This window comes from Equus asinus, chromosome 13 (genome assembly GCF_041296235.1).
Source record: "Equus asinus isolate D_3611 breed Donkey chromosome 13, EquAss-T2T_v2, whole genome shotgun sequence".
NCBI lineage: Eukaryota > Metazoa > Chordata > Mammalia > Perissodactyla > Equidae > Equus > Equus asinus.
This window is the reverse complement of record NC_091802.1, coordinates 1,637,265-1,652,419: the sequence shown is the minus strand read 5'-3', so window position 1 is coordinate 1,652,419 and position 15,155 is coordinate 1,637,265. Positions and strand designations below refer to the sequence as shown.

Genomic DNA, 15,155 nt, shown 5'->3' with positions numbered 1-15,155 from the left:
CATGGGGACCCTCTGCTGAAGCCCGTGGTGGGCTCTGACCATGAGCCCCACACCCAGGGGCTGGACCCCAGGCTCACCTTGGACCTGATGTTTCTGAGTTGCCGGCTGACACAGGATCTGTCTTTCTTCAGGAAGTCAGGGTTGCTTTTAGATTTCATTATATCTGAAGGAGCACACAAACCCATTACTTTTTCCTAAAACCCTCTGGAACCAAACTGATGTTTAAAAATTTCCCAAGTTTTTATTGTTGTCACCACACACTTATGACGTTTCCTTTGAGAACTTTAAGGGCTTCAAAGCCAATAACCATAAAACCCTTGACATCTTTTTTGGAACAACTGAAAGCGTGAGAACAACCGGAGACTGTCTGTGGGGGCCTCCGGCTGCAGAGGGTGGGCAGCGCTCTCTGTGGGGAGGGCTTGGGATGCCTCGCTCCGGGGCTGCACCTGAACTGCCAAGCGCACCTGGTAACCCCATTATTCACCTCTCCCTGCCTTCCTCCTGGGAGCCCAGGACTGTTGGGAAACAACAGTAAGAGCAAGCCCTTCACATAACCCACCCACACTGGACAACAACTCTTAACAGTTTGGCATACAGTCCTTTAGACTTGGTGAGCATGGCTACCTAAACAAATAGACATGGGGTTATAACATACCACGTATCCTGCGCCTATGGGGTTTCTTTCGCCTCCAAAGATTGGTACCTGAGCTAACATCTGTTGCCAATTTTTTTTTTTTCTTCTTCTCCCCAAAGCCCCCCAGTACATATATATATACTCTAGTTGTAGGTCCTTTTGGCTGTGCTATGTGGGACGCCGCCTCAGCATGGCCTGATGAGCAGGGCCATATCCGAGCCCAGGATCCGAACCGGTGAAACCCTGGGCCGCTGAAGCGGAGCGCAAGAACTTAACCACTCGGCCCTGGGGCCGGCCCCGCTGTGGGGCTTTGTTTAAACTTAATGTACTTATGGATCTCTTTCCATGTCAAAGCAGAAACATCCCCGTGATGGCTTTTAAGCACTGCACACAGCACTTCATCCTGTAATGATGCCGCAGTTTAAATCATCATTCATTTGCTACAAACACTTGATACAAATAGAGGACTGTGGAGGGGGAATCCAGTTTTTGTCCTGTATACAAGTGCTAAATATCCTTGTTTGCACATTTCTACTCCCTTGCTTTTTTCAGAAGTTACTCGGTAGTCATGGGACATATGCTGTCTCCCCTAATTCCACGTCTTCCTCTCCCACTGTCCCTGGCCATCCTGGGCTCCTCCTCAGACGCAGCCACTCTTACCATTTTGTTACCCTTCCAAAGTGAGTCTATAGCTCGATTTTAAATTTTGCAACAAACAGCCTGTGGCCTCCCGGAAAGACTGCTAACTTGTCCTCTCCGCAGCGATGCAAATGTTTTTTTCTCCACCCACCTATCAGCACTGCCACTATCACTAATCCTTGAGTGAGTTAGGACATCTTTCCAGTAGGGAGCATCCTCCCCTGTTCCCCTCTGCCAACATGGCCTTTTGCAGATTTTATGGTAAAACCCCAGGATCAAGCAACTAGTGAGAGCTGCTTCCATCAAACTATTGAGTTCTTTATGAAAACAGAAAAATGCAAATTGTTATTACTATGAAAGTACACACTGATAGTGTGATTTCCCCTCAAAGAGTAACAGATACAATGTCTGCCACCCGCTTGCCGAGAGGAAAACGGCTTCCCGACCCAGGAGAGCCACGTGGAAACCAGGATGCCTGCCAGCCCTGGGCCTAGCGCCACTCTGCTGTTCTCTGTGAAGGAATGTGAGTCTAAAACAGCCTCAGTATTCCTCTGCTTTGAATAAAGTGCCAGTAACTCTATGACCGAATCCCCATGAGTTACTGAGCCGTAACCCAGAGCCTGAAGAACGCACCATATCCTGACACAGGAGTGTTTTCGGGGGATTTTTCACCCAGGGCTTCCGTCGCTGCTTTGAGCTGCTCTTTCAGCCTGCTGATGTCACAGTCAGCCTTCGCCCTCACGATGCTGAGCTCTGTGTAGATGTCTTTGTACTTGTCACTAGCGTACTTCTTGTCCTTGGGGATAAGAGGACAGAGCAAATGGTAATTATAGCCAGGCGAGGTGGTCTGTCTCCCAGGGCTGCGACGCTTCTGGGGACTGATGGGGGTGTGCCACTGGCAGCAGAGGAGGCAGGTCAACCCTGTCTTCCAGAGGCAGGAAGTGGACACAAAGTAAAATGGGCACAGCCCCGAGTCGCCGTCTGAACATGCTACAGAATCCCCAGGAGCTCAGACAAGTGCAGGCACAGCGGTGCCCTGGGCTGCCCACCAGGCTGGTGCAGCCTTGACCCCTGAGGGCTTCCCTGCGGCTTCAGCCTGGAGAATCCCCTTACTGTCTTGGATTTTCTAAGAGCCAGAATGGCCACTAGGGATTCTGTCAGCTCCTCTCAGATTCTGAGAACGCCCTGGAGGAAACTGGCAGGCCTGGCCAAACTCTCACTTCCCAGAAAGAGGCTTCTCTCAAGTCTCACTGCCCCACCAAAGCACAGAGGGGCACAAGAAGAGCAAGGACACGGTGAGACCAGGTGGGCTCCCTAATTTGACTACATCTGCTTGCAGGCTGGCGTTTTAAGAGAACTCAAGTTTGAAACCACATTGCTCATGAAAATGAAATCTACCCTAGAATAGCCTATGACAGGAGCGTGCAAGGACCTCTGTGAGTTCTGGAGTCTCTGTCCCTACCCCCCCTGAGGTCTGTTCTCCAGGCCCACCCCTGTGGTGGTGTGCTATTACCCGCAGTGCCGTCTGTAGCTCATCCTTGAGAGAGCTGATCTCTTGTTTTAGGTACTGTATTTCCGATTCCTTGACCCGCAATAAGACCTAGAAGAGAGAGAAATTAGGGACTGACGTCAGGAGCAAAGGGACCTCCAGAGTCTCAAAAGCAGAGGCTGAGAGTCAGCAGAGAACTCCTTTCCACGCAGGGTGTGCCAGCAACCTTCTTCTCATGTTCCATTGAAAGGCCAGCAAACAGAAACACTGCTCACAGCTTAGAGAGTGCACACCAAAATAGAAGCCGGAGGAAAGAAATTGCTGTGACTCCTCCTGGACCTGAGAACTTTCCTTCTCAGTCTGGGGACCACAGTGAGCTCCTGGGACTGAGCCCAGGCATCCTATTCAAGTTTTTGTTGAACTCAGCCTCTCCCACATCATTTAGTAAGAGGCATTTTCATGATGAAATTTTAATTGAACGGGGAGAAATCTAAGTGCTGTCATAAGAAGGATGCGGTTTACATTTAAAAACAATCATTCTGGGGCCAGCCCCGAGGCCGAGTGGTTAAGTTGGCACGCTCTGCTTCAGCAGCCCAGGGTTTCACCGGTTCGGATCCTGGGCACGGACCTAGGCGGCGTCCCACATAGCAAAACCAGAGGTACTCACAACTAGAATATACAACTATGTACTGGGGGGCTTTGGGGAGAGGGAGGAGGAATAAAACAAAAACGACTGGCAACAGATGTTAGCTCAGGTGCCAATCTTATAGAAAAAAGAAAAAATCAATCACTCTGACTTAAAATGAACCTTGTTGATCCTTAGTAACAGGGTATTACAGAATCTCAAGCAGCTGCAGTGTTCAAGTGGTCAGTGTTGGTGGCAGAAACAGAGGGGAGAGGGGAGGTGAGTGAGGATGGGGTTAAAGGTCCTCGCAGCTTTGTGAGGGGTCCCTACTCCTGCCATGGATCCCACACTGCCTGGCAGCTAACTGTTCTCTCTTGCTGTCCTGGGGTGGTTCGGATCTTTCCATGTTCTTCTCCTCCTGCTGTCTCCGAGTCTTGTCCCTGCAATGATACTGTAAACTATGGGCCACTCCTTGGCCCCCACTTAGGGCTGGTGTGGTACAGACCTGGGTAAAGAGGGGGCCTGGCTCTGAGCAGTACCTCTAACTCATAGGCGTCCTTGCCCTGCGTGAGAGGCGAGCCAGTGGCCTCTCCGCCGGCGTCCCCTGTCAGCAGCGTCCGTAACCGTGCGATCTCTGCAGCCAGGCGGTTGTTTAGCTCCTGGGGGACAGCAACACAACACAACAGGGATGCTCAGCAGAGCTGCTAGGGGCCACAATCACACAACATAATGAGGACAGGTCGTTTTCTCCTCAACAGGCAGAGATGTGCAAGCGCACAGGCCGCGAGCAGTGCTGTCACACCGTGACATTTTAGATTAACATGCAAGGTTGTCACCACCTGCACTTTACACCCCTACAAAAGCTGTTCACGTGGGCTCTGTAATATTTGTAGAATTGTGTATGCAGGATTCCATAATCCTTAATCCCTTTCTGTCACCATAACTACTGTTAATTCGTTTTACAGTTTGTCCCATTTGAGTCTCTGCAGGATTGGGCCTCCTGCCCCGCCCCCGGCTCACTTTCTGTACCTTCTTTCCAACTGACAAGTGGTCATCTTAGGCCACTGTACTGTACTGCACTGCACTGCACCAGTCCTCAGACAGGGCGGCCTGGGCCCACAGAAGCCTCAAGCCTGGACCAGGCCAACAGGTCTGTCTGCTCTGTGCTAGGGAGGATGAGTGGATGGTGGTCTAACTTGGTACCCAGAGAGAAGCCTTTATCAAACTAAACCTACCTCGAGCCTTTCCATTAGCCCAGATTTTAAATGTACCCCAATATTCTGAGGAGAAGGCAAATTTTAAGAGAGTAATCTGACAAAAATAAACATGAACAGTGTATGGTCTTGACTGGGAGACATTTAAACACGGTCCCAGCCTTGGGGATGGGAGGCCGGGACCAGGTACAATGACCTTCCCAGACCCTGCCCAGCAATGATAAACCAAAAAATCCAGAGATGCTCAGGAGAAGTGAGACCTCTGAGAGTCTGCAAAGGGCTAGAACCAAAGTGCAAATCTAAACTGCGGGTCCCTGTGGCAGGATGGCCCGGGTTCTACCATCTGCAGTGAGTTTCTGTCCCCACTCTGTGGCTCAGCAACCTCAGGGCCACCTCGCAGGTGGGGCCTGACCCCTGCTCCAGCACAGGCTCACCTGGTTGTGGGCATTGAGCTCCTGGTTCTCGCGCTGGCACTGCCGCAGGGCCTGCCGCTCAGCCTCCAGCGCCTGGGCCAGGTGGGCGTTCTCCAGGCACTTCTGTGAGTACTGCTCCGAGAGGACCTCCAGCTCCCGCTGCACCGACTGCAGCTCCTCCCTGGGGAGAGGCCACCTCACTCCTCTGCCCTCGCCTGGGCCCAGGCCTCTGAAAGGCTCTGTGGCCCCTCGGTGAAACTCGAGGGCAACAAGCCACAAGAGGGAGAGCTGGGCAACAGAGGGCAGATCCTAGGCATTCTGTTGTCTCAGCAAGTTTGTACCCAGCTCAATAAGGGACAACTTAAAAAGTACTTCAGGCTTAAATACATCTATTCTGTGTCCTTCCCCAGTCCTCTTCCAAGTAGTTTAATAGCCCCACAGACAAAACGGCTCTTATGACATCAGAAGAGAACTCATTCACTCGTGCCAAAGCAACACCCTGTTTCTGAGATTAGTCAGACTGACGACTTGTTTTCAGCACTAACTTTTGAGGCGATCTGTGTCTGATAACCCAGTGCCAAACTCTGTCCACGTCAGAAAATCAAACCCTGATGACATCGTTCTTGGTCACCCCGGACTCCTTGAGAAGGGCTGTTTCTCCTACTGGTGGAACCAAGGACGAGGGGCCTCAGGGCGAGCCGTCTGGGCCTCACGCACCTGTCACCCCCCTTGCTGAGGTGAGTGCGACTGCACGGAATGGGAGCCCTGGAGAGGCAGGGACCCTGATTCCAGACCGGTGCAAAGACCCCCAGGAAAGGTTAGCTCTGCATGGCTCCCATGGCAGCCAACTCAAGGGCTCCCAGTGGAGTTAGTCCTATGAGGGAAACTCAAGAGCGGCTGTGCTGCTGTCTGCTCTTCACTCTCTCGCCTAGGAAAAGGGAATTGGCACACATGCTTTTCCACACACACAGGGATTATGGCTGCTCTGCCACGCACAGCCATGGAGCATCAGGCACCAGGCACTAGACCAGGTCCCCTCCTCATGCGAGCTACTGAGGCAGCAGCAGCTGACAGAGAGAACGGACTCCAGGGGCTGGCCTCTGAGTCAGCCCTGAAGATCGGCTAGTACTTGTAACATTTCCTTTGCTGCATCTTATCCTTCAGATTTTAGTGATTAGTTTCTGTTTATTTGTTTCAGTGACAGGAAGCCCACCTGGGCCATGAGAGCCAGTGGCTCGCTGACCCTTGGATGGTGCTCAGCTCCTCAGGAAAGGATCTGAGCTGCCCTCAGCGCCATGGGCCTCCGCTACCACCACCCTCAGGACCTGCATCTTCATGGCTCTTGCAAGGTATCACTCGCCACCTGAAGAGCCTCCCACCAGCCCCTCCCCCAGGGCTGCCTCCTTGGGCTTGAGGCTGACTCACAGGTACTGCCGTCGCAAGGCCTCAATGTCTGAGTTGACGCTGCTGATCTGGGACCGTTGGCTCTTCTCCAACTCACGCTCCATCTCCTCCCGGTGGGCGTTCTTCATGGCTTCAATGGCTGCAGGCAAGGACATGCCCATGAGCGCCAAGACGCTTGGGGCGGGGCCCGGCAAGGTCGACAGAAGGGTGTGATGTCTACCCTCTGTTAATGCTAAATCCATCAGTAGTCAAGCTGGCCTCTCTCAAACCAAGTCTCTGAGGTAGACGCAGTCTGACAGAATTCCCAGGGAACTGCCCCCCAACAAAAGGGATACGGGTGCATTTTTTTTGATGTTAGAAGAAAACCAAACTAATTAAATAAATGTCAATGTTAAATTCAAGCATGAGTTTACATAACAAACAAGCTTTTAGGCTGGTACATTTTCTCGATACTTATAAACCACTATAAAGTATAACTACATCAAGGGAGGGCACCACAGAGCTGAAGGCATTGTGCTTGCTCAGGGGAGAGCACTCCGGCGCTGTGACAAAGCCTTTCCGCCAGGTGGAAGCTACAGAATCTCTGTGCATGTTACAGGGCATGTCAGGCAGAGATGGTCTTACACTGACAGGTGTGTGTCGGACAAATGCCACTGATCAGACTGATGAGGCTGGGGACGGCCCCATGTGTAGCTGGGTGCGCTGACTCTAGGCTTGCAAGCTCTCAAAGGTCTCCTAAAACCAGCCTTTTCCTTGGAGAGAATTGTCAAAGAAGAAATCTCTTGGATAACGAAGCTTAAATCTCAGCGTGAGGCAGTGTGAAGGCCGCTGATGGCTCTGAGCTGTGCATTCAGCTTAGAAGTCTGCTACCTTTCCTGCCTTGGAGTTAAACCGGCCACTAGGCGCACCCCCACCTGAGATGGTGGCCGCAGTCTCCTCGGCTAGGAGGCGGTCCTTCTCCTCCCTCAGTTTCTCTAGTTCCCGCTGGTGCTGCCTCTGCAGGTCTTCAATCTTCTTCTGGTGCGTTTCTTCCATTGCTGCAAACCCTCGCTCGCACGTGGCCTGCAAGATATGACGGACTTTATTGATTTTTTTTCTTTAAGTTGTGTGTCTTGTTTAAGAAATAAACCAGCAGCCCTGCTCTTCCAGGCTCCCTGGTATGGAGAGCATGCTCCCTGAAGCTGAGCACTGAGCCAGGGAGGCCACCTCATGGCTGTCTGCAGACTCTCGCTGGTGCACTGGGCGTTTTTATGCTTTAGAAAAGGGTGTTTACATCTATAAATTCTTATTTCTGTGATTGTTCTGAATCCCATTTCTCCATGGAAAGAGTTGGTTGTGAGGTTGCAGTGGAATTTAAAGTAGCCAACCCCGGGCCTTTACAGCATTACTGCCAGGTAGGACTGATTAGAGGAAGGGAGGGAACGTGCAAAGCCTCACTGCATCTGGTCTGAGTCACACAGGGAGCAGCTCTCAGTGCCAGTCACCACCGGGTGCTTCATGAACAGTCGTGAACAGGGGTGAGTCTTTGTCAGATGGAGGGAGCCAAGGCCATCCTGCAAATGATGTGTAACCCGTGAGAACCGGGTATGGAGGTGCATGGAGCCAGGGGGCCCTGCCACTAACCAGCCACCCTCCCCTGGTCATTTAACCTGTCAGGTGTCCACTGAGGGAATCAGTTTAGGGTGTATGATCTCCTCCTTTCCAGCCTATGTCTTCCTTCCGTTTTCTTGAAAGAGTACAAAGAGGGGCATTAATTAATTAGGGACTGCACTAACTGTCCCGAGACACAAAACAGAGGAACTGCTCTCCAACCTCGTCTGTGCCTCGTTACAACCTGGGTTGGTTTACTGCCTGAACATGAGTGTGGGGAAAGGACACAGGCAGGCCCTGAGAAGGGCTCAAAGCATCCTACACAGCCACACTGGGAAGGCTTAGCAGAGTCACTCTTATCAACAGGGCAGGTGAGTGTGTCACACAGCTGTGAGGGTGCTGTGTGCAGCCGTTTTGTGTATGGAAGCACATTTTCTGTCTAAATCCTTTGCACAATCTGTTTCAGATTAGGGATCAGGCCTTTCAGTGATTTTTAAAAACTGGAAGAATGTGGTCATGTTACATTCCAAATGCAAGCATGCGGGGGCTACCCACTCCCAACCCTATACTGTTTGGTCAGTCTTCCTGCACACGGATTCAAGAAATCAAATTATCAGGCTTGGGTGTCTTTGTTTGTGCCCCACAGTAACTAAGGCCTTTCTGAGATCCTCCATTCAGTATTTTCAAACTCAGGGTCACAGTCTGGACTACACTGCAACAGATCTACTCTACAGGGCAAATGGTCTTAACTGCTGTCCACCAGTCTCTGGGCAGTCCTCCTCCCGGCGGCTCCCAGCTGGAAGCCGGCAGCCTCCCCTCACCACCCTCCTTCCACAGGACAGCTGGAGGAAGCCCAGAGCATGGCCCCAGCCCTGGGCCCGCCCAAGGCCCTCGCCTTCCCTCCCGCAGGCTTTGGCTCACACGTGGCTTCTCAGTTAACACACAACTAGTAGGTCTCATAAGGGTTAGTTGCATTTGAGTGCTTTAGGTCACTTAAAGGTGAAGGTCAGAAGTCTTTCCACAGAAACACTGAGGTATCTTTAAAGATCAGCTGCTTCCTTGAAGAGCACGTGTGTTAAAAAATGATTAATCTGTAAACAAATTTCAATGTTTAAGCCAATAGTCCCTGGGATCAGTGGAAGTTCCTCAACGACTACTGTGTTAAGCTGTGAGGGAAGGTGTCAGCCTGTGGCTGTCAGAAGAGGAGCTGGCAGGCCAGGACCGCGGTCTCCCTGACCTGGGCACAAACCTTCACAAAGTAATAGCTCTTAGCCAGGCCCCTCACGAGTAGTGTTTGGTTGTAATTTCTGCACGTCTCATGGGGGCAACGAGAACACTGCAGATGGGCTGGATGCTCACAGGCACAGGACTGAAGACGCAGCACGGGACAGCAGCGTGCAAGCCCTGCTGAGAAATGCTACCGGAGGCCCCAACGCAACCCGCATCACCGCTGGGGACACTGGGTCCCAGCAAAACCTCTGGCCAGTCTGTCCACACAAAGCAGTTTTCTGCTTTCTGATTCCTTGCTAACTGCTGGCGTGCTGTCTCCAGCTGGGCCTTATCTGTGCCCAGCTGGCTGGCGTGAGGGCTGGACTTGCCTCACTGCGCAGGAGGCTCTGGTGGAGCAGAAAGCAGCAGTTCGCCATGGTGGGGAGGGGGCGCCCGGCTCCCCGTGCAGCCGGGGTGTGTGCCCAAACCCTGCCCTCAGAGCCCTGCGGGATGCTGTGGGAAGCTGCTGGGCGCTCTGTGGGAAGGGCGCTCGGGAAGAGCGTTTGTGCAAATTACTTTTAAAGGTGCACCTGCCTGTCTGAATGCTGTGCTCACCTACACTGACTGCCACAGGGGCATCCTTTGTGTATTTTTGGAAAACAGCCCTTGAAGCTTTCTCACGACTCATGATTCTCAAAAGATTTTGATTGACTGGGGTAAAGAAAAGTGACAATGGTCTCTCGGCCGCCCAAGTGACCACATGTGCTTGTCTTCAGTCAGTGGGCTGTGTTGTCACGCCGAGGTGAAGAACACACTGCTGATGGACAGCATATTTCTCTTTTTCTCTCAGAGCCAGAGGAATGAGCTGCTGGGGAACAGAACCATGGAGGTCATGCTGAATAGCAGTGTTAGCACAGTGTTTGGCAGGAGCAGCAAAGCAGCTGTCTGCAGCCCAGGAGCCAGCTGTGTGCAGGCTCAGGGAGGCGCCACCTCCCCAGAGGCCTGACTGGGCTGGAGGGCTTGCGAGGAGCCTGGGCGTTCACTGGTGCGGCTCCCAGGGATAGCGAGCAGCTCATGAGGGCGACGCCGAAAAGCTGAGGGGAAGTTCTGGGCAGCCTTGTGTGCGCACACAAGCTTCTCTACTTACAAAGGAGGTGGGTGAGAACCTGGACGGCCCCATATATAGCCCAGCGCCCCAAGGGACCTGGGAATGTCACCTCTGCATGCGACAGCCTGAGTCTTCTGCCTAGTGAGGCAGTGTGTGAAATGGAGTTGGGGGGACGGATACTGAGGAAAGATCATTTCTCAGAGCTCGTGGGGAAGGAATACTAGCAGCTGAACGCCATGCATGGTGGAAAGGCCTTCTTACATTGAGCACCCATTAAATGACACTTGCCCAGAGTTGGGACAGGCGAGTGACTCTTGACATCATCTTGTAAATAGTCCTGTCTTTTGGGAACCCCAGCTCTGCTCTCTTAGGTATAGATGGAAGGAGACGACCCTCTGGGGGAGCCTCTGGCTGGTCTCTCCTGGGCTCTTCCCTTCAGGTTTGGGTCTGCATGGGCCTGGAGGTGCAGAGTTCTGTGGGGGTGCGAGGGAGGGTGAGGCTGGGAGGGGGAGAGTGGAGACTTCCCCTTCTGGGGGGACACGGAGAGGCTGCCTGCTTCAGGGAGGGCAATGGGGAGACTACATTCCCTCTCTCGCCAGTGATCCTGTGCTCCTTCTGCTAGTCGTCTTTCCAGGTGGGGGATACTGAACAGGAGGCTAGACCCTTGCCCAGGCCCTGCCCTGAGACTGCACCACAGCCAGCGAGGATCAAGGGAGGAGCAGAGCAAAGAACCATCTCCCAGCTCCGCCCCAAGAGCCCCATGGCCAGACACTGCCCCCCAACAAGCAGGAAAATGCCTGCCCCTCGACTGCTCTGCAAAGGAACGATGCTTTGAAACCTTCAGGTTCTCAAAGTCTTTCTGGTACTTCTCCCGCAGTGTGGCCGTGCTGCCCTCCAGGTCCTTGTGCTCTAGCTCCTCCCGCATGACATCCATCTGGGCCTCCAGCTCCTGGATGCGCTCTCTCAGCCCTGTCATGGCGTCGGCCTCCCCCGCGGCCACCTGCAGAGCACCCCTGGGCTGGTCAGCCGTCCAGCTGGAGGCGGGGTGCTGGTGGGGGCTGCTCGGGGGGCTGGGGGCCGGCAGGGCTTCCGAGTGCTGCCTCTGGCAGTGGCAGAGGGCCTCCTGCAGGCACTGCAGGCTCTGCGAGTAGTGCTCCTGTAAGGTCCTCAGCTCTTCCTCGTGGATTGTCTGCAGCTCTTTGATCTTGAGCTGGAACTTGTCCTCCAGGGTTTGCATCTGTTCCACGTGGTGTCTCTCCATGTCCTGCCTGTCTCTGACCGAGGCATCCAGCTGGCTCAGGACTCTGCTGTGCTCGGCCTGCAGCGTGTTCTCCGCTCTGTTCAACTGCTCCACCACACACCTGATCTCCTCCTCGTACCTCCCTTGCAGGGCAAACATGTTCTCGCTGTGTTTGCTTTCTACTTCTTCCAGACACCTCTGCTGACGGTCCAGCTGCATGACCTTGGCCTTGAGCTCTGTGTTTTCCCTTTCAACAATGGCAATCACTTCCAGGTACTCGCTCTTCTGCTTCCGCAGCAGTTCCTTGTACTGCTCCCTCAGGGTCCCAGCAGCTTGCTCATGTTCCTGGCAGGAGGCCACCCTACTCTGCCGGGACTCCTCGTAGCACTGGCGCTCCTTTTCATACTCCAGCCGGATTTTGCAGGCTGCATAACATACCTGAGCCTGAATAATTGCATCTTGAACTAGTAACGAAGAATACTGACCAAGGCCTCCCAAACAAGTGTTATAGGAGAGATTCTGGGACGCCTGGAGAAGCTTCTGGCAATCTCTTACCGACTCCACAGGGGGAAGTGAGGTTAAAGCGGCAGATATCTCCCCTAAGAGGCTGGCCTTATCTTTCAGCTGCAGGGCGAGTTCTTCCTGAATAGCAACAAGGGCCCCAGAGCTCTGGTCCAACAAGTGAAAGGGCTCCTGGGCGCCAGCTGTGTTCCGATGACTCAGCATCTCCCCTAAGGGGCACAAGTCCCAGGATGCCTGTGCACCATCTTCAATGCCTGCTGGGAGCTCGAGGGCCTCCGAGACCTGCTGCATCACTCTCTCAAAGTCAGGGGTATGGTAGGCCCCTAGGATTTCCCTCAGCACACACTTGTGCTGCTGCAGGGCCATCTGGGTTCCCCGGAGGGTCTCCTGGACGCTCTGCAACCTTCGCTGGAACGACTCCCTCACAGACTGCACGGCAAAACTGAGCTCTGCCCTGACCCAAGTGGCATCTGCGAGGGCGGGGACCAGGGCCTGTGGGATACTCCGCTGCCCACCTCCTGAGGCACCGGCTGGCTCTCCTCCCAGGGTCCCCAGGTGCTTACTCAGGGACTCAACCTGGCTCCAGAACTCGCCATCTACCAGCACCTTCTTAGCCCAGGTGTCTGCTGGGGCCCCAGGACAGATGGCAGCACTCTCAGACTCCAGTGGCAACTTTCCTGACTGAGCAATCTCGTGGAGAACGCGCGAGATATCTGACGTTGTGTTTTTTAGAGAGTCTGCTATTTGATTGATCAGTGAGGCTTCCAGAGCTATTTGATCAGAAAGGAGCTTCAGCTGCTCCTCCTCGGTCAGTTCAGGCTGGTGTGGTGGCTGCTGCGAAGTCGCTTTCCCTTCCTCCAAGAAACTTTCTTCCTCTAGCTGAGCAAGGGCCCCGCCATCTGTAGGAGCTGGCCAGTGCCGCAGGACCTGGATGGCTCCGACCAGTGCGCTCTCCACGCTAGCCAGGGGGCTCGCTCCTGCATCCTGTGCTTCCTCCTGGTTGGCCCCTGGCAGAGATCGGAGCTGTTCTCGGCAGTTTTCTAAGCAAGCCAGGGCCTGACTGTTTTTCACCTGGAAGTCGCCGAGCTCCCCGACGTGATCTTCAACTATCTTCGCCCTCGCTTGTCTTTCCTGTTCCAGCTGGGAGGCCAGCGCTCCGACCTGGAGCAGGCTGGCACGGAGCTGCTCGCGCAGCCGTGCCTCAGTGCTGGCCCACTGCTGGTGCAACGCAAGCAGGGCCTCCTGGCTCTGGCCCTGCTGGCTCTCCAGCTTCACTGTCACATCTTTGAGTTTCTCCTCCGTGATGTAGAGCTTGGTCTCCAGGGAGTGTATTATGGAGAGGTAGGTGTCGGAGTCGCTGGTCGCAGGGAGTGAGCTGGGGGTGGCCTCTGAGGACATGCTTTCCTCTGAGGGCGACCGGTCCTGGCTGGTGTCGGACGACGTGCTGCTGGCCCAGGTCTTCTCAGACCCATCAGGGTGGGTGTATTTTTGGCACTGGATCGTGGAGAACCGAATTCTTTGCCTTTTAACACCAGGCACTCCCTGGTCGGGTTTTGCTGTGCTATGCAGGTGCCCCTCCCTGTCAGGCGCTTCGGACTTCGGGGGTACCACACCGTCTTCTCTCCCGGGGCTGCTGTCACCACGTTCCTCTCCCAGGGCAGCCCCCAGGTCCTCATCCTCGATCACCGAGTGGGGTAAGCCTGGAGGCGTGCCTGGGGATTGGAGCTGTGGGCCTGAGGGTGCCATGCCATCCTCCTCTGCTTCTCCCAGGAAGCTCTGAGGCTCCTGTGCATCCTCTGAAGCCTCCTTTGCAAATTTCCTTAAAATCTCTTCCTTTGCCTGGAGCTTCATTTCTGTTTCCTCTAAGCTACTCCCTAAGGCAACCATTTTAACCAAAGCCTCATTGAGGTCCTGGTCTTTCTTTTCCAGAACTTTCTCATGCACTTCCTTGATGTGCTTCAGCTCTTCCTCCTTGTCCTTCAGCAGCGTGTGCACACTCTGGAGCTGGCTGGCCACCCTCCTATAGGAGTGCTCCAGGCTCTGGTAGTCTGCCTCTCTTCCCCTCAGCTTCTCCTGAAGCTTGGCAATGTCCCCGTCAGACAGGGCCACGCGATCCATCAGCTCCTGGAACCGCTGCCTAATCAGGTCCCGCTCGTCCCTGAGGCTCTGGACGTGTTCAGCCAGCTTCTGGATGCTGGCCTCTTTCATCTCCAGCTGCTCCTCTAGCTGATGCACTACCTCGCTGCCCTCGAACTTGGCGCTTAGTTTCTCCTTCTGGAGCACCTCCATCTGCTGCTCGTGGTCCTGGAGCTGGTCCTCATAGGCGCTAGCCTTGTCCTCCACCTCCTTCAGGTTTTGCAGCAACACCTGCTTCTCCTTCTCGCAGCTCTCGAGCAGCAGCTCATAGTTCCTCTGCAGCTTCTCCTCCATCAGCCTCTGGGCCTGCTCACTCGCGCTGAGCTGCTGGCTGAGGTCAGCGATGCGCTCCTGTAGCCTCTGCACCTCCTTCTGCCGGTCCCTCTGCAGTGCCTGCTGCATCTCCAGGTCCCGCAGCTCCTGCGTCTTCTCCAGCAGCAGAGCCTCAGCGCTCTTGAGCTTCTGCTCGCTGGCCTGCAGCTGACCGCTTAGCGCAGCCTCACTGTGCTGCCACTCCTCCAGCTGCTCACGGACCTTGTCCTTCTCCAGCCTCAGGTCACCCTTGAGCTTGGCCAGCGCCTGCTCCTTGATGGTGAGCTCGGCAGCGGCATTGCTGAGCCTCGCCTGGAGGCTCCGTATCTCGGCCTCGTGGTGCCGGATCGCATCCTTGGCTTCCCCATAGCTACGCTTCAGGGACTGGATCTGCTGCGTGATGAGCTCCTGGCGCTGGCACTGGGCCTCCAGCTCACTTTGGAGATCTTGGTTGACTCTATGGAGCCTCTGCCAGGCACCGGATGGGGAAGTGGCCACTTCAGTCTTAAAAAAACCGATTAAACACTGGTTAGTAACACTCGGGCCTCCCAGTTCTGAGTGTCACACCTCTGGCCAGGGTCAACCACAGAAAAGATCCTTGGTGAGCTTTTTGCCTTTTA

The 15,155-nt window shown here is 54.3% G+C and overlaps 1 protein-coding gene across 11 annotated transcripts in view; it reads right to left on the bottom strand.

Moving 5' to 3' along the window:
• The window catches only part of MPRIP (myosin phosphatase Rho interacting protein), a 142,427-nt gene that overhangs the window by 8,729 nt on the left and 118,543 nt on the right, over positions 1-15,155 (bottom strand). For 8 of the 11 annotated variants that reach the window (XM_070482213.1, XM_070482211.1, XM_044745234.2 and 5 more), the window contains 8 exons: positions 11,164-15,039; positions 7,333-7,480; positions 6,440-6,557; positions 5,036-5,195; positions 3,927-4,046; positions 2,787-2,873; positions 1,907-2,069; positions 78-163 (listed from right to left, as the gene is read on the bottom strand). In XM_070482213.1, the coding sequence (XP_070338314.1) occupies positions 78-163; positions 1,907-2,069; positions 2,787-2,873; positions 3,927-4,046; positions 5,036-5,195; positions 6,440-6,557; positions 7,333-7,480; positions 11,164-15,039 (4,758 nt within the window). The remainder of the gene's footprint in view (positions 1-77; positions 164-1,906; positions 2,070-2,786; positions 2,874-3,926; positions 4,047-5,035; positions 5,196-6,439; positions 6,558-7,332; positions 7,481-11,163; positions 15,040-15,155) is intronic. The other 3 variants (XM_044745238.2, XM_044745237.2, XM_070482216.1) reach the window with 1 other exon arrangement.